The 25668-nt window shown below is 46.5% G+C and overlaps 1 protein-coding gene across 1 annotated transcript in view; it reads right to left on the bottom strand.

Moving 5' to 3' along the window:
* The window catches only part of NRPB7 (DNA-directed RNA polymerase II), a 50410-nt gene extending 25075 nt beyond the window's left edge, over positions 1-25335 (bottom strand). The window contains exons 1-2 of the mRNA XM_086787851.1: positions 25113-25335; positions 24868-25033 (exon numbers count right to left, since the gene is read on the bottom strand). Coding sequence (XP_086643977.1) covers positions 24868-25033; positions 25113-25228 — 282 coding nt within the window. The 5' untranslated portion in view covers positions 25229-25335. The remainder of the gene's footprint in view (positions 1-24867; positions 25034-25112) is intronic.
* Between the last annotated feature and the right edge of the window lie 333 nt (positions 25336-25668).

Genomic DNA, 25668 nt, shown 5'->3' on the forward strand with positions numbered 1-25668 from the left:
GTTAGACATAGATCTACATAGCATGCTTGTACTACCCCTTCAGCATATAGAGATGCATATTGCCTCAGCACTCCATCCACATCCCCATCCCCCTTTATATCGTTTGTATATGGGCTCCACCGATCCATGATGATTCACAGTTGTATCCAGACACATGCACACTTTTTCTTTTCTTCTTTTCCTTTTCTTTCTTTTTCTTTTCTTTCGATGACCGGAAGAACACAGTTGTATTATTTTTTGTCTCATAGGCCAACTTTGGCCTCTCGTAGACGTTAATATCTCTCTCTCTCTCTCTCTCTCTCTCTCTCTCTCTCTCTCTCTCTCAGAGGAGATGTTGAGGGAGATGTTGAGGGAGCTTGATGTCAGGGATATGGGCCTATCTAGACTCTCACAGGATGAGGAACATACATTGTATGGGCGGTATTTGATAGACATGGGGACTGCACATGGATTGGCCATCCTGAATGGCCTACAGAGATTCCCGACATCGGGCGGTTTCACTAGCTTTCCACATCGGCATGGTGCTAGTACAGTGGACTATGTTATGGCTCAGCCCAGTCTCATTCCCTCTTTTCAGGATTTTATGGTAGGCACTAGGCCGGTTGGAATAGTAGTGGATCATGCTATCTTGTCCTTCACTCTCACATTTCAGTTCAGCACCGCTCCATTGGGACAGGTCTCTACACACACTCGTTATACCTTTACGAGGGAGACTGACGCCATGTACACGGATGAGATATACAAACACTTATGTACCGAGGAGCCGGGACGGCCATTAGATGAGCTCACTCAGATATTGATAGAGACGCTTCATGCTGCAGCATCAGAGGCATATCCCCATAGTCAGCCTACACGGAGACGATCTGGGAACATGCCCCAGAACAGTTGGTATGATGAGGAGTGTAGAGAGATGAGGATCGGATTACAAAGACAGGTGCTCATGGGTGTTACCACTCACAGACAGTCACAGATTACCTTCCGGCACCTAGTGCGACGGAAGAAGAGGGCTTATCTTGCTCAGTTAGAGAGGGATTCGTATCAGTTATTTATGAGTCAGGACTCAGGCGAGGCATGGAGACTATTCCATGAGCATTCACCATCACCAGCCATTACCTCCACAGAGATTTGGGGTGAGTATGCAGCATCCCTGTACACAGCACCAGGACAGCCGCCCCTGCCAGACCCATCGGAGCCATGCCCAGAGACATGTGCTTTCTTTACTGCTGAGATGGTAAGGAAAGCTATTGACAGGATGAGGACTGGGAGAGCATATGATCATGATGGTTTGGTAGCAGAGCACTTTATTCATGCCAGAGATATGCTTGCAGACCAAGGTGGTGTTTAACACCACAGCACAGTGGGTTAGGAGGTCAGTACCCACCTTTACAAATGGTCAAGAGATAGTGGAGTATACAGATGCATATACTTACCTTGGTGTGGTTTTTAGTGGCCCACTATTTTCCTTGAGGAGAGCAGCGGAGACCAGATTGATCAGAGCTTATGCAACATTGGGGAGACTAGAGAGGATGTGTTCGTAGGTTCAGTTTCAGGAACCTCGAACAAAGCTTTGGCTCTTTGACACTTTGGTCACTTCAGCCATGCTGTATGGAGTGGAGATATGGGGACCCTCAGTGGATCACCACAGCCGAGCTGGTAGCACTAATGGATGGAGACGTATGGAGAGGCCCTTGGTTTCTATGATTTCCCGGATGATTAGGGCCAAGGCCTCCGTACCACATGATATTATCCGTGCAGAGATGGCTGCCCCCCCATTGGTAGTAGAGGCACTCACTCGATCAGTCTCCTTTATACATAGCACTTGGGCTCTCCGTAGAGACAGATATGCTCGCTTAGCCCTGGAGTCCTCACGACAGTTGGCATCACAGGGAGACGGATCATGTTGGTATGCACAGATGGCAGCTTGGTTCCAGCTGCATGGCTTTAGTATGGACAGGCTACCTCCATTTCAGTACTCCCTGGATGCACCCTCCGTCTCTCTCACACGGGCAGAGATTACCAGACTTATAAGGCAGGACTTGATTCAGCTCGACACTCGGAGGACATGGAAACAGCTGACACACGAGCTTGGTACGAAGATGGCTTTCTATAGAGATCATCTTCTCCAGCTCACACAGGATGGGTTTGTGATTAGACCCAGCTACATGGATACTCATCTTTCTCATGGGGTACGGTGTGCTATTGGTCAAATGCGCACATCCTCACACCAGCTAGAGATTGAGACTGGCAGATTCAGAGGAGTACCAGCTGAGGCCAGGATTTGTCAGCTGTGCCAGATGGAGCCACAGACAGAGTTACATTACATATGTCACTGTCCAGTATATTATGAGATACGAGGCCGTTTTCACTGCCTGTTTAGAGAGGGTTTCGGACCACTTTCTAGAGTCATGAGAGCTTCCCACATCGTGTACACTCAGGAGAGCCTGCGAGACCTGGGACTATGCCCCAGAACAGATGGTATGATGACGAGCACAGAGCCCTATACTCACGGCTCTGCATACAGGAAGCCTTGGGAGCCATCACAGAGCAAGAGTCGAGGAGAGAGATGAGGAGACTTACTCGCCGCAAAAGGCGGGCCTTCGCAAAGCTACAGGAGCTAGAGATCTTTCATTTCTTCATGAGTAGAAATAGCCCTGTCTCATGGCGGCACTTCAGAGAGCCCCGGACCCCGACACCTATTGCAGACCCACAGACATGGCACACATATGCAGAGGGTCTATACCATGCCCCACAGCAGCCACCTATACCTCAGCCACAGGAGCCTCGACCTACCACAGCTAGCTTCTTTACCCACTCGATGGTACAGGAAGCTATCCGCCGCCTACAGCATGGACGGGCCGCCGACCATATGGGCCTGCAGGGTGAGCATCTCATATATGCAGTAGATTCTTTAGCTCCTTTTCTTGCACACCTGTTTAACAGGGCACTAGCAGAGGGTTTGCCTGCGGAGTGGACGATGCACACCATTGTGCCAATTCACAAAACAGGGGATATGCTCGATCCGAGCAACTACAGGACGGTTATGGTTGGCCACGTGCTGGCCAAACTCTATGGTGCAGTGCTGGAGCAAGAGCTTAGCTTATATGCTGAGCGAGCAGGTTTACGCTCATCAGGGCAAGCAGGCTTCAGGAGAGCTTTCTCTACCACTGACCATGTATTCACTTTGAGATGTATGATTGATCAGGCCAGAGTGAGGAAGAGAAAGCTCTATTGCTGCTTTGTGGATTTCCGCAAGGCATTTGACACAGTACCACGAGAGAGGCTCTTTCAGCGCCTGCAGTCTCTTGGCATACCAACAGATATGACATGGGGCATCTATGCATTATATGAGCAGGTTTTTGGGCGAGTCAGATGTCCAAGAGGTATGTCCGAGACTATTGCTAGCACCATTGGTGTGAAGCAAGGATGCCCACTTTCCCCCACGCTATTTGGGTTATACATTGATGAGGTGGCTGACTTCATTACACGGGGAGGCGGAGATGGAGTTGATTTAGCAGGTACCTCAGTACATATTATGCTCTATGCTGATGATATCGTATTAGTGTCTGAGTCTCCAAGTGGTCTACAGCAGCATCTACATGCACTCCATGATTTCTGCACACAGAGGGGTCTTACTATGAACCTTGGGAAAACCAAGGTTATGGTCTTTCATACATCGAGACAGGGCAGGAGTCAGCTGACATTCACTCTCGCAGGATGCCAGGTGGAGGTGGTGACATCATACGTGTACCTAGGGGTTACCTTCTCTGCAGCAGCCACACGCTTCACCATGGGTTCAGCAGCCAGAGCTAGATTGACACGGGGATATGCAGCATTGGCTATGCTAGAGAGACAGTGCCACCAGGTGCATTTTCAGGAGCCCCGGACGAAGGGGTGGCTATTTGACACATTAGTCACACCGGCATTGATGTATGGTGCAGCGGTATGGGCGCCAGGCCTTGCTACCCATTGGTGGACACAGATAGAGAGACCACAGGCCCTCATGATGGCACGCATGATACGCAGCAAACCGTCAGTACCTCATGACATTATCCGAGCAGAGTTTGCTGCGCCTCCTATGATGGTAGAGGCCATATTTCAGACTATATGCCTGCTAGACAGATTCAGAGAGATGCCACAGGACAGATTGTCATACAGAGCTTTTGAGGCATCTAGACAGCTGGCAGAGGCAGGAGACAGAGGATCATGGTATGCACAGGTCACACATTGGTTCTCACAGCATGGCCTAGACATGGATCATCTACCACCATTCCAGTATGACAGGGATGCACCACATATCCGTCTCTCTCATAGTGAGAGGAACAGAGTATTGAGACAGGATCTATGGCAGCTCTATACACGAGAGACATGGATATCGCCTACATAGCCTCTTTCCACCGAAGATGCTATACTACAGAGATCACTTCATGAGTATCACTGATGATGGATTTGTAGAGAGGCCTAGATACATGGAGGGCTTTTTACCACACGGCTCCCGAGTGGCTATTGGTCAGCTCAGAGTTTCATCACACCGATTGGAGATTGAGACTGGCAGAGCAGCACGGATCCCCCGAGAGGAGAGGGTATGCAGATTGTGCAGAGAGGAGGTGGAGAGTGAGGAGCATTATGTATGCAGATGCAGAGCATATACAGCCATGAGAGAGAGAGATCCCATTTTATTCAGAGAGCCACATTCCCTACGCCAGATCTTTGAGGCAGCAGACCAGCGCATACTGGGGAGATACATTCTAGACATACAGCGCCACAGGGAGACATTATTACAGGCTCAGACAGCTCCAGAGGGGGGGCGACAGACACAGATTACTACATTTTTTCAGAGATCCATCCCCCTCCCAGCCCCTACACGGCAGGGAATTACTCTCCAGAGAGCAGAGACACTTAGAGCCCGCAGGAGACAGAGGACACCTGGCTTTCGGACACCACGCCTATACCAGAGAGAGATGACAGAGATCAGAGCTCAGTTTCACAGAGAGGGTGCGGAGCGACTGGCTCGCTTCAGAGCACACCCAGGCATGTTCTTCAGGGAGCTGTGGACACCCCCTTCACTGATGTATACCATTTTATACCCCCAGTATGGTACAAGATGGAGCTAGCTAGGTTGCATATCATGATTGTATACTCCATGCGTATAGCTTTGCATTCTCCTAGTAGTAGAGCTCCATCCCCTGCACACCCAGATTCAGCTTTTTTGTTCAGTACTTTTTCATTTTGTTGGGATGACAGAGGATACCCCATACAGGTACTCCGATTTGTCTCATAGGCCGAGTTCGGTCTTTTGGAAGACGTTAATATAAAATCAATCTCAATCTCAATCTCAATCTCAATCTCAATCTCTCTCTCTCTCTCTCTCTCTCTCTCTCTCTCTCTCTCTCTCTCTCTCTCTCTGTGTGTGTGTGTGTGTGTCTCAATCTCAATCTCAATCTCAATCTCAATCTCAATCTCAATCTCTCTCTCTCTCTCTTATTTTTCATTTTCTGGGTTTTTTTTTATCCAAACATTGTATCAGATCCACCATGATGTAACTTTTGGTCTCATAGGTCATTATGGCCTTTTGAAGACGTTAATATAACATTTCATTTCATTTCATCTCATCTCATCTCATCTCATCTCTCTCTCTCTCTCTCTCTCTCTCTCTCTCTCTCTCTCTCTCTCTCTGTGTGTGTGTGTGTGTGTGTGTGTGTGTGTGTGTGTGTGTGTGTGTGTGTCTCAATCTCAATCTCAATCTCAATCTCTCTCTCTCTCTCTCTCTCTCTCTCTCTCTCTCTCTCTCTCTCTCTCTCTGTGTGTGTGTGTGTGTGTGTGTGTGTGTGTGTGTGGGGGGGGGGGGGGGGGGGGGTGGGGGTGTGTGTGGGGGGGGGGGAGGGGGTTACACTTCAGCGCGCTGCAGACCTCCGAGCCAGACGGAGACCGAGAGCACCAGGCTACCAGACTCCCAGACTACATCAGAGGGAGATCACAGAGATACGGGCTTGACATCAGCACCATATCCAGGAGCGGCTAGCTCACTTACACTCAAACCCAGAGATCATGCTCCGAGGTATTTTTGCCTCGTCATCGCCTATGTATCACATATTGCACCCCCATTATGGTACTGGTTGGAGCTAGACAGATCTACATTGCATTCTTGTATACCCTACGCATATAGGTTGCATACTGAGCCTCTAGCAGTAGTGCTCCATCCATCACACCCCCCCACTAGCTCAGTACTTTCATAGTTTATTTCATGTTCATTTTGTCCTTTTTTTTTTCCTGGCCATCCAAAAGACATTGACAGTTGTACATTGATTTGTCTCATAGGTCGAGTTCGGCCTCTAGTAGACGTTAATACAGCTTTCTTTCTTTCTTCTCTCCTCCTCCTTGCCTGTGGAAAGCGCTACAGAGTAATCTCGAGGAATGGCTCCGAGTCTCAAGAGAAGCTCAAGGCCCTCGAGACGGCAATGAAGGCACTAATCAAGGAGAACAAGACCTCAAGGAGGTGGAGAACAAACTACACCGGCACATCATGGCCCTCGAAGCACGGGTCACGGACCTTGAACAAGAGAACACGGCACTCAAGGAGGAGGTGAGTGCATTGAGAGTGGAACTGGTAGCTGTCAAGAACACCGAGAAGGAAGAAGGGGAGATCCATGACAACACTCTCACGGCCATCAAAGAAGAGATCTCCAAGGAGATCACAAAGGACATGGATGGAAAACTCGAAGCCAAGCAGTCAGGATGGGTTGAGGTGGTGAGGAAGAACATCCGTAAAGAAGTGAGGGAGGAGACTCAAAGGGAAGAACACCAAATCATTCACACCACCATTGAGGAGGAGAAGATGAGGTATGCCCGCCGCCTCAACATTCGAGTCACAGGTATAGCCGAAACACCCAACTCCACTCCCGAGAAAGAGGGACTACCCAGGAGGACACACAGCCTTCTAGTTTTTGAGTCGCGGATGGGACTACAGCACCATCTCCATGCACTCCATGACTTCTGCACACAGAGGGGGCTTACAGTGAACCTTGGGAAAACCAAGGCCATGATTTTCCACACCTCAAGGCCGGTTCGACAACAAGCCATCTTCACACTAGCAAGAGGACAGGTAGAGGTGGTAGACTCATATGTGTACCTGGGGATTACATTTACGACTCCGCCAGGAAGATTTACTATGGCACAGGCAGCCTGGGATAGACTCACACGAGGGTATGCAGCTCTGGCCATGCTAGAGAGACAGTGTCACCAGGCACACTTCCAAGAGCCTTGCACGAAGGGTGGGTTGTTTGACACACTAGTCACCCCTGCTTTGATGTATGCTGCAACAGTATGGGCACCTGGGCTTGCCACCTCCACATGGTCTCAGATAGAGAGGCCTCAGATTCTCATTCTCCACGGATGATCTGCAGCAAACCCTCCGTCCCACATGACATTGTCTGAACGGAGTTTGCTGCACCTCCTATGCTAGTAGAGGCCCTCTTCCAGAAGATCTGCTTCGTACAGAAGAGGATCAGAGATATGCCATCAAATCGACCCTCACATAGCGCTTTTCAGGCATCCAGGCAGCTCGCAGAGAGTGGAGATAGGAGATCATGGTATTCACAGATGATATAGTGGCTCACTCAGCATGGTCTTGACATAGATCACCTGCCACCTTTCCAATATGATATACATGCACCATACATCCAGCTCACTCACAGTGAGAGGAACAGAGTCCTTCGGGAGGATTTATAGCGGCGATACACTCAAGAGACTTGGATTACACCTAGTCAGCCTCTACTGCCGAAGATGCTATACTACAGAGATCAGTTTATGCGTATCTCAAGGGATGGATTCATACAGAGACCTGGATACATGGATGTGTACATGCCTCACAGTGCCCGAGTGGTGATTTGCCAGCTCAGAGTGTCATCACACCAGCTGATATCCAAGGGGAAAAACCACATGGGAAAAAGTGCCCTTGGTTAAGCCCTGTTCACACATAGCACTACCATAAGTGAGCATATGCCTACAAATCCCCCCTGTAATGGAAGTGTGAACCTGTACAAGGTAGCAGATCACTCTCTGTATGAGAGTAAGCCCAAAGCTTTGCGGAAAGCTTCAAACTTTTCTCGAGGTAAAGCATTTGTGAATAGATCTGCAACATTATCCTGTGTAGGGCAGTAAGATAAACTGATCTCCCCTGCATGTAGCCTCTCTCTTACATAGTGATAATGAATCTCAATGTGCTTGGTACGTGCATGAAATACTGGATTTCGTGCCACGGCCATAGCACTCTGGCTATGAGTGAGAGTGGTGGTGGGTGTCTGCTGACACTCACGAGGATCAGCCACAATAGTCTCCTCAACCATACACAATCTACTGTAGCTGTGAAGACTGCCCTATACTCAGCCTCACAAATAGATGTGGTAACAGTGGGTTGCTTTTTACTCAACCAAGATATGCATGAACTGCCAAGGAAAAAACAATTCCCACTGGTGGATTGCCTGGTATCATAATCACCAGCCCAATCTGAATCACTGTATGCATAAAGCTGCAAGCTGTCCCCCCTGGGATAGAACAAACCAAGATCTAGGGTACCCTTAAGATAACGAAAAATGTGTTTGACTGCTTGCCAATGCTCTGTGCTTGGGCTGTGCATGAATTTGCTCAACAAAGACACCCCAAAAGATATGTCTGGCCTCGTGTTACACAAGTAAATGAGACATCCCACTGCCTGGCTGTAAATGCCGGCCTCAATCTCCAATATCATGCATAGTAAGCCGTACACCTGGCTCTACTGGAGTAGAAATGAGCTTACATTCATCCATGTGAAACCTTTTTAGCAAACTTTTTATGTGCTTAGTTTGCTGCATAACAATGCCATCATCTATATGCGTAAACTGTATGCCGAGATAGTAGTGTAAAGGCCCCAAATCTGACATATCAAATTCAGCTTTCAAATCTGAAATTTGTGCTTTGCTAGTACCTGTAATGAGCATGTCATCTACATACAAGATGACTATGAGAATATCGGCATCGGTTTTCTTCACATACAATGTGCTTTCAGCTGGACTATTCACATAACCTTGGCTGGTTAGATGAGCATGTATCCTATCATACCAAGCTCTTGGAGCTTGCTTTAACCCATACAATGCTTTGTGTAACCTGCATACTTTATGTTCCTCACCAGGAACTACAAAACCAATGGGCTGATTTACATATACTTCCTCTTGTAAATCCCCATTTAAGAATGCAGTTTTGATGTCCAATTGATGCACTTTCCATCCTTTATGTGCAGCCAATGCAATCACTGATCTTATTGTGGTCATTTCTCGAAGAAGGAGCAAAAGTCTCTTCATAATCTATTCCCTTTTTCTGGGAGTAGCCTTTAGCCACAAGTCTTGCTTTGTACCTGTCAATAGTACCATCAGACTTTCTTTTGACTTTGTACACCCACTTTGTTCCAATAACATGCTTGCCTTTAGGCAATTCCACAAGATCCCAAGTATTGTTCTTCATGATAGAAGAGATTTCAGCTTGCATAGCTTGCACCCAATGCTCATTCTCATGTGCTTCTTCATAAGAAGAAGGCTCTTCTGAATCAAAGAGACCACCCATTGCTAATGCAGACTCCCCACGATGTATATTCAAAGCATGGCTGGAACTAGCCCTTGTTCTACCTGTGAGTGAAGCTGTAAGTTTGCTTTCTTGCAAAGTTTTCAGCAACCATCTTGGCACTGACTTGGCTGTGTCTATGGTTGTTTGCTCTTCCCTGACAAGATCTTCCACTTCTTCCATAGAAGGGGGCTGAATGGCTAGCTGTTCCACATGTTCTACACGAGGATTTTCTTGTGTAGGGGCTGGCTGATCTGAATCCCCCCTAATTGCAATGGGTAATAGTCCATCAAACATGTCCTGTATGCCTGTATCATTACTTTTATACAAGCTGTACATGGGCTGTTCTGAATTTTCAGCAAATACCACATCTCTACTAACAAAAATCCTTCGTATAGTTGGATTATAAAGACGGTATCCTTTGCTCTCATTGCTGTAGCCCACAAAAATGCATTTCATTGCTTTGTCATCTAGCTTTGTTCGGAGTTGTTCTGGCACATGTGCATATGCCAAACACCCAAATGTATGATAATCCACTGTTGGCTTTCGGCTATAACAAGCCTCAAATGGTGTTATGGTTTTCAAAGCTTTTGTTGGACACCTGTTCAACACATGAGTTGCACACATTATAGCTTCCATCCAAAATTTGTGAGGCAACTTTTGTGCTTTCACCATGCATCTTGCCATCTCCATGAGAGATCTATTTTTCCTCTCAACTACACCATTCTGCTGCGGTGTATAAGGCACAGTACATTGGTGTTTGATGCCCTTTTGAAGCATATAATCCTTGAATGCATTTGACATGTATTCTCCACCTCTATCTGAGCAGAGTGTTTGGACTTTACATCCACACATATTTTCAGCCATTGCTACAAAGTGTCGAAAGCATGTAAACACATCTGCTTTTGCTTTCAAGGGGTAAGCCCAAGCAAACCTGGAGTAGTCATCAATGAATGTGACGAAGTAAAGATGTCCCCCTATGGATGGTGTCCGCATAGGACCACATACATCACTATGTATGAGCTGTAATTTACTTTCAGCTCTAACAGCTCCATCTTTGGGGAATGGTTTTCGTTGCATCTTTCCCAAAATATACCCCTCACATACATGTCTTGTTGGAGACTCAAGAGGCGGCATATTATCAACCATATGATGCTTCTGCATAAGCATCAAACTCCGAAAATTTACATACCCAAAACGAGCATGCCATAGCTCTGCGTCATGCATAGCAGGAGTGTGGGCAGCCACTGTATTTGCATCATAAGTACGCTTGTCATAGCTGTCCAGCTTATACAAGCCTTTGTATCGTGTTCCAGAAGTGACTATTTCATAACCCTTTGATGGGTCTTTTACCAAACACTTCCCATCTTCAAATTAAACCTTTAAACCTTGGTCGTTTATGGCTGAGACGGAGAGCAGATTTTTCTTTATCCCTGGAACATACAATACATTTTTCATACATATTTTGGCACCATTGGCTACAATAAGTATGACATTGCCAATTCCCTTTACTGGATATATGGTATGATCTGCACATGATACAGTGCGGTCATTTGAAGCATAAAACAAGTGCTGAAATACATCTTTGCATGAAGTGATGTGGCTTGAAGCACCAATATCAAAATACCATGATGCATTCTGTCTGTCAGATGCAATGCAAGACATATCATTGTCTGAAGCACTTGGTGTGCCACTAGTGCATGTGACCAAAAAAGTGTACTCTTCCTGGATTACATTAGCTAATTGCTGTGCTTTGTCATCAGAAGAGTCTGCTACTGCATTGCCTGCTTCTTTCCTTTTCTCTTTTGCAATCCGCTTCCTACATTCACTGATGTAGTGTCCACGCTTATGGCAGTAGTGACATTTGCCCTTCTTTTCGGGCTTGTTTGCATCCCCTTTGTCAGACATTTCACCACCAGAAGAGGGCTGTCCATGACCAGCCTTGCTAGACTGTTGTCCCCCATGCTTAAAGCTCTTTGCTTTACCCTGGTCCCTTATCCTTGGTTGTAAATGCCTTGTCTCCACCACGGTTGCTCGATAAAATTGCTCTTGTTTGTTCTTCCTGCAAGAGTAAACCCACTAGCTCTTCAAAAGTGACGGGATCACCACCTCCTCTCATTGAGAGGTTGAGAGAGGTGTGAAAGCCCAAGTAGGAAGGTGGTAAAGAATGAAGAGTATTGGTGACCATCTGTCTGTCTGGGATAACCTCATCAATGTTGAGCAATTGTTCCTGCAAATCTTTCACTTTGGTGAGATGATCTGCCATGGAGTCACCCTCATCCATAGAAAGAAGATCCAATCGCCTCTTCAAGTAGGCAACTCTTGCCTCGTTGCGTACCTGATACATTGCTTCCAATGAGTCCCATGCAAGCTTCGATGCCTTGCAAGAACGAATGTGCGGAATAATAGTCCTTTTCACTGAAAGGGCTATCAATGACATAGCATGTGCATCCCCAGAGTCCCATCTCTTCTGCTCGTGTGGGAGCAGGTTCTACATCAGGAGCTCTTTGAGCACCTCCCCTTTGAGGCGTGGCTGGCTGTATGGTAAGTGGGCGTGTGTCATTACCACACACGATGCCCCAAAACCCTTTGGCTACCAGCAAATTACGAATCATGAAACTCCAGAGGGAGTAGTGAGATCCATCCAAATTGTCCTCCTGGGTGAGCACACCAAATACATCTGTAGCATTTTGTGCCATGTCAACAAAATATACCTGCAAGCAAACCAAACACCAATGTGCACTGCCAGCAGGCAACCAAATGTCCTGTGCAAATGTTTGCCTGCAAACCGAAGCAAGTGTGAACCTGCACCAAATTGTCCAATTACACACAATGTGTATACATATGCAACAAATCACAGCTGTAATGCCCAATTACATGCTCTAATCTAAAAAGCCCCAATCTTTTATGCTCACTTATGGTAGTGCTATGTGTGAACAGGGCTTAACCAAGGGCACTTTTTCCCATGTGGTTTTTTCCCTTGGATATCAAGTGTGAAAGGACACTCTACATATAATATTTTGTACTTCTATATTATATGGAAGTGGCACACATGCAAGGGTTGACTTGCAATTTGTGGATACCACACTTTTGGCTCTCTCTCTCTCTCTCTCTCTCTCTCTCTCTCTCTCCCTCTCTCTCTCTCTCTCTCAAGTAACAGTCACAGCCCACAAGGATTAACGACAAAAGAAACGTCATGGAGGCACATATGGAAAAGCTCGAAAAGATGCTGAAGGATTTGAAGAAAACCATGGACAGCAATCTCAACACTGTCCAGAAGAGCCTCCTCGATCGCATTGCTAAGCTGGAAACCGAAGCAGAAACATGGAAGAAAGAAAAGGAAACAATGCAGGAGGAGATTGCCCAGCTTAAAGGCGAAGTAGCTTCACTGCGTGAACGCCCAGAAGAAGGGAAATCCTCGAGTCAGACAAAGAAGCCATGAAGGAGGAGCTCACCCAGACGATTACCAAAACCCTGGAGGGCAAGCTGGAAGCAGTAAGAGAAGGATGGGTGGAAGTAGTCAAGAAAAACATTAAGAAAGAAGTACAAGAGAACACGCACATGGTCCAATCCACACTAGATGAAGAGAAGATGAGGAGAATCAGTCACCTGAACATACGCGTGACAGGTATTCCAGAGACAAAGGGGTGCACCCTTGAGGCGGACGGCCGAAACTTATGCATTAAATTAGGCCTTGCGGAGGATGCACCACTTCCATTCACCAAGATATGGAGGATAGCCCCACCCAAGGACCCCACCCAAAGTAAAACCCTAGTGCTACAGTTCGCAAACGAAGTGAGCAGGCAAACCTTCATGAGACAGAGTTATTCTGAGAAACCTACCAAGGGACCCCATCTACTTGGATGATGACCTAACTTGGATGCAGAGACAACATAGGAAATCATGCATGCCACAAATTAAAGCAGCACGTGCTGAAGGGAAAAAGGCACATTACAGAGACGGCCATGTATACATAGAGGGCAAGATGGTGGCATAGCGCCATATGGCCTATGGGACACAAGGTTTATAAGGTTATCTGTTCAATGATTAAGTGGGAGTATATTTTTATGGGCTTTGAGCATACACAAATGGGTGGACCTGAATTTTAACCTTTGGACACACACATAGTTGGTCAATTTATGCTTATGACGTTCTCCACGTTTTGGGAAAACATGAGCAACACATTATGAAGATGCGTTTTGATATTTATGGCGTAACTCCATGCTATACATAGGAAATCTACTTCTTCCTTTTTGTGGCCGCCTCCAGACCATCAGAGAGCAGACCATACAGCAGCCACCTACCTTCTCCTTTCCCATGTTCTGGGGCTGCCCGCCAGTAGTGGACAGCAAGCCGACCACTGCTGAGCAGTTTTCCTCTTCTGTTGGCCGCCTTCAAAAACTGGCCACCTGCAGGCCTCACATACAGCCGTACAGAAAAGTGCATGAGACACATCAGAAGCATCCTTGGGAGGGAGACAGTCATTTGTGCAGTTTTCTGCTGGTTGTTTACAGGCTGGTCCACAGCAGGTTGTGTTTTGACTTCCTTTAGTCGCCTACAGGGTGCACACAATACAGCATCTTCTCTACCCTCTTGTTAGACTGGTTGATGCTGAGACATAGGCAGTTTATCAAGCTGGTTTATCAAGCTGGTTATCAGCTGGTTATTGAGCCAAATCAGATCCTACCGCGCTCGGTTATTTGTGGAAGTCTCTGGCTTCAAGCTTGTGGAAGTCTTGGACATCTGGTGTTGAGAAAACACCCTCATCTCTCATATTTGTAACACTCTGTAAGAGAAAACATCATTCCGAAAGGGGGTGTAACACGCGGAAGCTCTGGGAGTCTTCTTTCAGCCCTAAACACCACTGAGGACATGCTGATGCAAAAACGCAGACAAAAGGGAGAGTAGAGAGAGAAATGCTGGAAATTAAGTATATTCATATGGTACAAAAGGTACTGAGTCCACAGCCCTAGGCTGCCTTGTAAAAAAGGTGAACATCACCTAAAATCTGCCCTACTCTAAGGACCCTAAGGATCCATTCCATAAAGGAATGAATGACTACAATGATGAGCACTCTATGCTATATATAGGCTCTTGACCAATGGATGAGCTGGCCGACTGGATTGGACCCCAATAAATTCTGGTCGGGTCTGTGCCTTCTGGATCTCTTGCCTTGTAATGATGCGCTTGCAGCCCGGCTTCTTCTGGTACAGCCGACCCTTGTTGTCATGCAGCCGACTGAGCCCTCCAAGTCCAACCTACTGCCTCATCTGCACCTTGTGCTCCACATCCTAGCTCTAATGCTGTTTTTCTTGGCTGCCTCTTATGGATTAGCCCTGAGAATGTACATGGGCAAGCATGCACATGACATCCCCCTCTGCTGTTGGGGTAAAGGCATTATGCCCACCCTTATAGTGTGTACAAGCCCATAAGTTATAGTACATAGTACACTTAGTACTTTTAATGTACTAAGTGCACTATGTGTACTAGTGCAATATACATGTGTGATAGGGGAGTCACACACTAATCTTCTTGATGAGTTGACTTATCCCCACAACTCTCTCTCCCTGCTTCTCTGTGTATGTCTCCCACACATGAACTCTAACCCTAATTATCACTCCCATTCAACTGGTATCAGAGCTTGAACTTCCAACAATGGTGATGGGGATGATGCCTTGAGCTTCTTCTGCGTTTTCTGCAAGAGGTCAGCAGATTTCTGTGAGACGTGCAGTGAATGTGCATGTAGTGAGTGAGTGAGGCCGAAGCAGTGCTGCCCTCAGATCTCCCAGGCGCAGGTGGAGAAGAAGGCGAAGGCAGGGGTGTCAGTGCTGGGCAGCACACGTCCATACATTGGGCGACCAGCAGAGTTGAGTCCTACAAGGCGAAGCGCAAATACACGAGCGTTGGGCGTAGGCTGGCTGCTGGGCGTGAGCGAGTACCCGTAGTGCATCCATTCGTGGCGACGTGTAGCTGGCTACCGGTCGGAGGCGGCGTCAACAAACGTCACGTGCGCGAAGGGGAGGCAGGCAGGCATCCATCTGGTACGCGCCTACGTGGTGGTGGTCCGCGTGAATAAGCGGGGCGTTAGACGCCTGGCCACAAGGCGTGTAGCGCTACTAGGCGGAGGCGGCGAAGGCTATTCTTGCGTCTGCGTTCTTGTCTTTCGAAGGCGAGTTTGAGTCGGCGGATAAGTGCATGCGAGGTGGAGACGTGGGCTGCCCAGCAACTAGGCGTAGGCAGTCAGCAGCGTAGGCTGCTCAGCAGCTGCCCAGCAGCAGCAGCCACGCTGCCCAACCAGGCAGCGCAGAGGGCTGCCTAGCCATCCGTACATCTGCAGCTACAGCAGCATCATCACGACCCCACTGCAATCAGAAATCGCCTGAGGAATCCTTCACCAGAACAGCAGCAGCATCATCAACCCCTCTTTCCTGCAACAAAAATCAGAAAATTACCTGAGGTATTTGCTTCAATCTTTTAAAATTTGCATGTCCAATTTGCAATTGAGCAGGTCAGGTGCCGAATTGCTCAATTTTTGAGCAAAATTTGGCAAAATTGGGTGACATTGGTCACAATCAGAATCAATTTGCAGGAAATTGGATGTCAAAATTTGGGGCTTTTGATGTAATTGTGCAATTAAGCATTCATACATGCTGTATGATGTGAGAAATCGCACATTCAGGTAAAATTGCAGCAAATTGCAGTGCAAATCAAGGGGCTTTTGTGCCGATTGGATTGATTTGCATGCAGGCACTCGTATTTGATGCTTTGGGCAATGTGTTGATGCCGGTCAAGCACTCAATGTGCCTGTAAATCAAGGGGCTTTCATGTATTGGATGTATATGTGGCCAGGGGGAAGCATCGTGAAGACTCTGGATGCCTTCATGTGCGTTAATGTACCATGTATGATCAGAAATTGATCTCAAATCAAGGGGTTTTTCAAGATTTTATGCTTGTTAAGCTTGGCAAAGCAGCAGGCAAGACTTTTATGCCTTAAATCCTCAGAAATCAGCTTGCAGTCAAGGGGCTTTTGCCCAATTTCTGTTCGGGACTGTTGTATGCAGTGTTCGGGACTGTAAAAGTCTGATTTTCACTCATTTGGACAGCCAGGAGAGCACTACTGGTACAGATTTGGTACAGCTTTGTACAAGTTTTGGCATGGCTGCACATCGATTTGAGTGAGAAAAAGGTTCATTTTCAGCTGCTGTACTTGCCGGTACAGGTTTGGTACATCACAGGTGAGCACTTAGTACTGCTGTACAGTACTTTGGAAGGGCAACAGAGCACATTTAAGGTGCTGTCCTAAATCTGCAGCAACCAGATTTTGGTGATTTCATCACATACAATGGGAGTAGAGTTGCATTTGTGCTTCCGCAGTGGGAGATATACTTTGGGAGAACAACTGTGAGCACTTTGTGTGCTTTTTGGTGCAGTGTTTGCACATTTTGCAGGGAGTCAGGCATTGACAGGTTGCATATTGCTATGGCAACCACAGGTGAGAGCTCTTCATTGCTTCACATCATGTCACGTGCACACCAATCAGGTGTACAATGACATGGCATCATTGTATGGCATCATTAGCATCATCTGGTTCATTAGGCATTTAATCAGAATTTTACAGGCATTTTTCAGGTATTTTATGACCAGCCGACTGGCATTTATGGTATTTATGCCCAGTCGTGGACATACAGCATCTGGCCGACTGCATTAATGCTGGCCGACCAGCATCCCTCATGCATATAAATAGAAGAGCCTCTCCATTCAGCCATTCAGGTTGATCATAGCAGCATTCAGCCCATTGTGCTCCAACGCATCTCCTCCAGGAAGCCTTGGAAGCAGCATCATCAGCAAACGCATCATCCTCAGCATCATTTTCAGCAAACGCATCATCATCAGCTCTCAGATCTGCAAACGCATCAACGTTTCATCATCAGGTCAGCATTCAGCATCTGTTCCAAAGCATCCCTTCATCGTTTCCTTCCCAGGAGACAAGGGAAAGAGTGGACAGCAGTTCAGCCCGCATTTACAGCACATAGGCAGCATATTCAGCAGTACAGATCCATTTGGATCTCATTGTAACCGCATTCTTCATATAATATAGCTGCATTGCATTGACACATATCTGTTTGTCTCTTAAACATCATTAAGTGCAGTTAAGTGTAGACTAAGGTTGTGATTACTACGGTCTTAACCTCCCTCATGACACATTGGTATCAGAGCGTTACAGGGTAACCAGCCTTAGAGCATGTTCATTCCAGCAGTCATTCAGTCAGTCATCATTTTTATCGCTTCCGCACAGTTAAACCCAGTTCTCAAAATTTTGCAAGCCACCCTTAGGGATTTTCCCTTAGGTCTGCATCAGTAACCCATGCATCTGCATTCTTGCACAGCATTTAGGGTTGCACATGGCTTGCATAGCAATCATCATAGCAGTTATCATGGCAGTCATCTTAGCAGTCAGTCTTGCATACATGTTGCCCATGAACTCTCAGGGAAGAATGACATCCATCATCAAAGGAGGACATAAGTTTGGACTTCAACTGGCAGCAGCAGGGAGTTTCTCTTCCACAGAAGACGGAAGTTTGCTCCAACATCGCCTCAGGAGGTTCAGAGCTTCAGGTACGACGGAGATGGTAGGTGAAAGGTTTCCAGGAACAGGTCAGGGGTGACTCAGGTATTTGCCATTCAGTTCCCGCAGTACATAGAGTCTTGGCTCAAAGGATTTCACTCTTGCAGACGGCCTCAGTCCCAGCAGAAGACAAAAGGGGGCAGTGGTTCGGAGGAGAAGGATCGCAGAAGAGTCGAAGGTTGCCAGGTATCCACCCAGCAACAGTTTAGCAGCGGGGAATGTCACGTGCACACCAGTCAGGTGTACAGTGACATGGCATCATTGTATGGCATCATTAGCATCATCTGGTTCATTAGGCATTTAATCAAAATTTTACAGGCATTTTTCAGGTATTTTATGACCAGCCGACTGGCATTTATGGTATTTATGCCCAGTCGTGGACATACAGCATCTGGCCGACTGCATTAATGCTGGCCGACCAGCATCCCTCATGCATATAAATAGAAGAGCCTCTCCATTCAGCCATTCAGGTTGATCATAGCAGCATTCAGCCCATTGTGCTCCAACGCATCTCCTCCAGGAAGCCTTGGAAGCAGCATCATCAGCAAACGCATCATCCTCAGCATCATTTTCAGCAAACGCATCATCATCAGCTCTCAGATCTGCAAACACATCAGCGTTTCATCATCAGGTCAGCATTCAGCATCTGTTCCAAAGCATCCCTTCATCGTTTCCTTCCCAGGAGACAAGGGAAAGAGTGGACAGCAGTTCAGCCCGCATTTACAGCACATAGGCAGCATATTCAGCAGTACAGATCCATTTGGATCTCATTGTAACCGCATTCTTCATATAATATAGCTGCATTGCATTGACACATATCTGTTTCTCTTAAACATCATTAAGTGCAGTTAAGTGTAGACTAAGGTTGTGATTACTACGGTCTTAACCTCCCTCATGTCACACATCAAGAAGCTTGAAGGCTCACATAACTATGACATTTGGCAAACCCAGTGCTATAATGTGTTGCTCCAGAAGAAGCAGCACAAGCCCATCAAAGAAAGGGGTGTAAAGCCCGCTTCTCTTACTGCTGAAGAGTGGGAAGATATGGATGAGCTGGCAAGATCTACTATCATGTTGTCTGTGTCAGACTCTTTACTTTTCAGCATTCGTGAAGAGAAGATAGCTTGGGGAATGTGGCAAAGATTGCAGGACTTGTATGCCCAGCAAAGTGCCTCAAGCAAAGTGTATTGGTTGAAGAAACTCATAGGTCTTCAGATGAAGGAAGGGGCGTCTATGGCAGCCCATTTAAATGAGTTTAATGGTATTGTCAGCCAAGTTATAAATCAAAAGTTGGCAATGGACGATGAGTTCAAAGCCACCTTTCTCTTATGCACTTTACCAGAGAGTTGGGACACATTTAGGACAGCCACTAGCAATTCGAATGCTATGCTGTCATATGCAGATGTTGAGGGTGCTCTTCTTCAAGAAGAGATGAACAGGAAAAACAACTCTGTTGGAAAGTCCAATGCAATGAATGCACGTGGGAGATCCCAGCAAAGGGGTAAAAGCCAAGAACAGGGAAGGAGCAAGTCCCGCTCCAAAAAGGACTTGGAATGCCATTATTGTGGCAAGAAGGGACACATCAAAAAGCAATGCTACAAATGGAAAAATGATCAAAAGGAAAAGGAAAAAGGCAAAGACAAAGACAAAGATGAAGCCAAAGATGTAAAGCCAAAGGGCAAAAGTGGAGTCAAGATTGAAGAAATCAATGTGTCACATGCAGGTGACAATGAGGATGAGGTCCTATTCACGTCTTCACTTGATGCCCATTCACTTCTTACAGGAGATGGTCATGGTATGCACTCATGGATCATTGATTCAGGTGCCTCCTTTCATGTCACAGGTTGCAGAGACTTGTTTGTCAGGTATACTGCTGGCAATGAAGGAGTAGTTTATTTGGGTGATAACCATGCATGCAAGATTCTTGGCAGAGGTGATGTGAGGCTTGTGTTTTCAGATGGCTCACAGCTTATGCTCCATGATGTCAGGCATGTGCCTGAGATCAAGAAGAACCTGCTTTCTACTGGACAGCTTGATGATGCTGATTATGTTATCACATTTGGTCGTGGAAAGTGGAAAATTAGTAAGGGCTCACTGGTTGTTGCCAGAGGCTCTAAGGTGGACACTCTTTACTTCATGCATGCAGGTGTTTGTCACCATGCTAATGTAAATGCAACCGAGCTGTCGGAAATCTCTATGTGGCATAGCCGGTTGGGACACATGAGTGTCAAAGGAATGGAGCAATTGTCTCGTTTTGGTTACTTGCCTTCTCTAAAGTTTTCAAGTTTTCAGTTTTGTGAGCATTGTATATATGGCAGGCAACTCCAGTGCCCCCACAAGAAAGCTCTTGGACAGAAAGATGCTCAGTTAGAGCTTGTGCATATGGATGTATGTGAGATGCCTCAGCTTTCTTTGGGAGGGGCAAAATATTTTGTGTCTTTTATTGATGATGCCACACGCAAGGTGTGGGTTTATCCTCTTCGTTTGAAGAGTGATACATTCTCAGTGTTTGAGAAGTTTGTTGCTCTTGTTGAGAATCAAACTGGCAAAACATTGAAGGCTTTGCGTTCCGACAATGGTGGAGAGTATATGTCCAAACAGTTTCAGGACTTTTGTGATGCTAAAGGCATCAAGAGGGAGCTCTCTACTCCTTATGATCCTCCACAAAACGGGACAGCAGAGAGGATGAACAGGACCATTCAGGAGAAGGTCCGTTCTATGTTGTCACATGCTGCGTTACCTCATGGTTTTTGGACTGAAGCTGTTATGACAGCCGTTCATCTTATAAACAGGCACCTAACACGAGGCTTGGTGGAAAAGTGCCAGAGGAAGTATGGACAGGGAAGCCTCCGTCATACAAGCACTTGAGAGTTTGGTTGCGTTGCGTACGTGCACATACGCAGGGAAATGCGCACCAAACTTGATCCTAAGTCTCACAAATGCATATTCCTAGGATATGGTGACAGAGGTGAAATGGGGTATAGACTTTGGGATCCCGTGAATAGAAAGATTATACGCAGCAATGATGTCATTATTGATGAAACATGCATGTATAAGGAGCCTGCAAGACAACAGGAGCCTGGCAGAGTCATCTTTGATGATGATGGACATCATGGACAACAACCAAGGGCTGTAAATCAGCCATTACAGCAGCAAAACCAGCCCTTAAATAGTACTAAAAATGGTCCAAATGGACAGCCAGAGATGGCAGAAGATATCCCTATGGATATCCCACAGTTAGAGGAGATACCGGGCATGATATTTCAGCCTTATGGCATGGAACAGGAGCCACCAATAGGTGATATGCAGGCTGGACAGCAACCTGCAAATGATGGTCATTGGGTACGGAGGTCCACAAGACCCTCCAGAGCCCCTGACAGGTTTGTTCCAGGGGTTGACTACTTGATGCTCACTGACTGTGGGGAGCCCTCATGTTATAAGGAGGCTTTACAGAGGGCAGACAAGGCTCTTTGGGAGCGTGCCATGAAGTCAGAGATGGATTCTCTGCACAAAAATGGAACATGGAAGTTGGTGCATTTGCCTGCAGACAAGAAGGTTTTGCCATGCAAGTGGGTTTACAGGCTCAAAGTTGCACCAGATGCTAAGCCAAGATACAAAGCCAGGTTAGTGGCTAAGGGCTTCAAGCAGGAATATGGTGTGGACTTTGATGAGATCTTCTCTCCAGTGGTCAAAATGACCACACTTAGAGCTGTGTTAGCTTTGGTTGCACATGATGATCTGGACTTGATTCAGATGGATGTGAAGACTGCTTTTCTTCACGGTGATCTCCATGAGGAGATATATGTGCAACAGCCAGAGGGTTATGCAGTGAGTGGGAAGGAGAAGCTTGTATGCAAGCTGAAAAAGAGTCTTTATGGGCTCAAACAGGCACCAAGGAAATGGTATCATAAATTTGATACATTCATGAAATCTCAAAATTTCAGGAGAAGTGACATAGATCACTGCTTATACACCAAGAAAGCTTTGGATGACAGTCTATTGATCCTCATCTTGTATGTTGATGATATGTTGATTGCCGGGAAATCTCGTAAAGAGATGGATGCCTTGAAGAAGAGGCTGCATCAAACCTTTGATATGAAGGATTTGGGTGATGCAAATCACATTTTGGGTATGCGGATACTTCGCGACAGAAATCAACATGTGTTGTATTTGTCTCAGAAGGAATACATTGGCAAAGTTTTGCAGAGGTTCAATATGGACGGGGGGAAGAAGACTAGTACTCCTTTGCCTCCATATGTGAAACTCAGTGCTATGGACAGCCCACAGTCAAACAGTGATAGGGCTGATATGGCTAAGATTCCGTATGCTTCAGCTTGTGGCAGTCTCATGTATGCCATGGTTGCTACTAGGCCGGACATTGCATTTGCAGTGGGAGTGGTTTCTAGATACATGGCCAACCCTGGCAAGAAGCATTGGGAAGCAGTGAAAGGTGTCATGAGATACCTGAAGGGCACACAGGATATGTGCATATGCTTTGGCAAACAGGATGCATTAGTGCATGGTTATACGGATTCGGATTATGCCGGTCATCCAGATAACCGGAAGTCTACTACCGGTTATGTGTTTACATTCACAGGAGGTGCTGTGTCATGGATATCCAGGATGCAGAAGTGCACTGCCTTATCTACTACAGAGGCCGAGTATATTGCAGCCACAGAGGCTTGCAAGGAGGCATTATGGCTATCTCGGTTAGTGGTTGATTTGGGTTATACAGGGGATATTCCATTGTTGCATTGTGACAGTCAGAGTGCCATCCAGTTGGCAAAGAACCCTGTCTTTCATGCAAAGACGAAGCATGTGGATGTGAAGTATCACTTCATCAGAGAGGTGATAGAGAACAAGCAAATTCAGCTTGTTAAGATTCATACGGATGACAACCCGGCTGATCTGTTGACAAAGAGTTTGCCTCCGGAGCGGTTTGCTCATTGCAGACACTTGATGGGCATTGGTGGATGAGGCCAGTTTCAGCCTTGATATGGCCTTGTATATTATCATGTACATGCTGATTTTTCTTTTCCTTCATTTAAGGGCACTTTGCCTTTAAGTGGGAGGTTGTTGGGGTAAAGGCATTATGCCCACCCTTATAGTGTGTACAAGCCCATAAGTTATAGTACATAGTACACTTAGTACTTTTAATGTACTAAGTGCACTATGTGTACTAGTGCAATATACATGTGTGATAGGGGAGTCACACACTAATCTTCTTGATGAGTTGACTTATCCCCACAACTCTCTCTCTCCCTGCTTCTCTGTGTATGTCTCCCACATGAACTCTAACCCTAATTAACTCTCCCATTCATCTGCTAAACTTGATGACGGGATTCCAACTTTTTCCTTGGATGACTGTCATCATCGAACATCCCATTCTGTTCCAGGAGTCCCTCTGTCATCCATCCATCTCTGGCAACCCTTTTCTCTGAAAGCCTGGCCTGGTCTCCAAAACCACTCTGACTCTGAATAAAATCTATGCATCTGTCCCCTCCCGTCCCCAATCCATTCTTGCCCTGACTCTGAACATTGTCTCGGTCTTCATTCCTGAGAAATGAGTCTGGCACTCTCACATCACCCCTTGGAGGATAGTCCTCCCTTGGGATCATTGCCCGAAAACCTATCTGGCTCACAAGACTGCCATCCTCTCTGGCTTTGTGGAACACCACCCACAAACCTCAAGGAGCTCTTCCCGATTCTGTGTTCCTTGCCTTGGGCTTCGTATCCATGTACTTTCCTTTACCTTGGACCTGTACACCATCATATGGGATGGAATCAGTGTTTAGCTTTGCTGAGCCTGATGCTCTGATACCAATGTAACGCACGAAAGCTCTGGGAGTCTTCTTTCAACAACACCACTGAGGACATGCTTATGCAAAAACACAGACACGCACAAGGAAGGGAGAGTAGAGAGAGAGAAATGCTGGAAATTCAGTTGCATGTTCTGGGCACTCTTGGGTGCCTATTGGGCTGCCAAAACTGTGCTCCAATTTGTGCCTCTGAACTCTCCCTTGAAGGGAATGCAAATAAGATAAATATCCACTTGGCACAAGATTAGGTGAGCACGTGACAAACACCATACCTGCACCAATATTTCTTGGTGCAAGATACACTACACTCCTTCGTGCAACCCCTGAAACCACCCCTGGAACTGGAACTGGCCAAGAATAACAATGCCTTCGCCAAGAATAAAAGTGATGAAGACAAAGTGCCTGAGCAAGCTGAAGAACCACCCCAAACTGAGCTGAATGATGAAGAGAACGAAGATGACAAGAATGCTGCCATGACATCTCCATCTCACAAGGTTCGAGATCTGCAAACTCCTCCTAATGAATCTTCAGAGTCCTATGGTGCTTGGCCAACGAGGTGATAGCCCAAGTGGTGAAGGTGTTTGCCTAGGGCCAGGAGGTCTTTGGGTTCAAAACCCCACAAAGTTCGCTTCCTCAACGGCATCGCCTCTACGGGCAGACAAAAGCGCCTACTGGCAGGCGTCTACAAAAACAATAACTACGGGAGGATCTTGGGCCTCAGGCTAGTCAGAAGAGTCCAAGGGTGCTTGACAAGTTGTGCCCGGGGGGGCGGTTACGCTTAGATTTTCCTGTTTCTCTTTTACAAAAGATAAGGGCATATATAGCAACGAGTACCTTGTTTACCATGGTGACCACGCTCTCCAGAATCTCTCCTCTGAAAGGCCTGAAGACAACGCAGTCGTATTTCACGGGAAACGTGACAAAGCCAGTGCCATCACGGATGAGGCCCTTCCCGACGTCCGATACGTTGGTCACCGCCACCACGAAACCATGGCGCCCACTGCAAATGTCCCAAATAGGATTAAAACCCAGCATGCTTGCAATTAGATGGTGTGAAAAGGGATTGTCTATTTTATTGCCTGCAGGTGCCCTCGACCTCCTGAATGACCTTGGCGATGAGCTTGTCCCTGAGGTGCGGTCCGAAGTGGCGCGGGTGAAGCTGTATTTTCCGCTCTAAAACGATGTGGAAAAACATGGCGCAAGACAGATTTTCGAATGTGCCCTCAGACTTATAGCTTTGTGTCCCAAGTGAAACTTTTCTTTGAGCAAAACATAGAGCACCTTTTTTTCCTCTTCATGTTTCAACAAGCATTAGCATATCAAAGATTATCTAATTCATTGTAGTTTTAATAAGAAATCCAATAAAATGGTTACTAGACACGTGTCAAAACTCTATGTATGTCGTGATGGTTCTCTTGCAAAAATCTCTCTCTCTCTCTCTCTCACCCACTTGCACAAGTGATACAATTTGAGGATCAAAGATGCTTGGGCATGTACTTGATGGAACTCAAAAACATACATGGATGTAGTACTAAGGCAGTACTATACATGGATGTAGTACTAAGGCAGTATGCTGAGAGACGGGTACAAACTCGACAGGACACATCTCATAGAGCCATCACATATGATTTCTTC

This window comes from Cibotium barometz, chromosome 51 (genome assembly GCF_041138505.1).
Source record: "Cibotium barometz isolate CiBa-2024 chromosome 51, ASM4113850v1, whole genome shotgun sequence".
Classification (NCBI taxonomy): domain Eukaryota; kingdom Viridiplantae; phylum Streptophyta; class Polypodiopsida; order Cyatheales; family Cibotiaceae; genus Cibotium; species Cibotium barometz.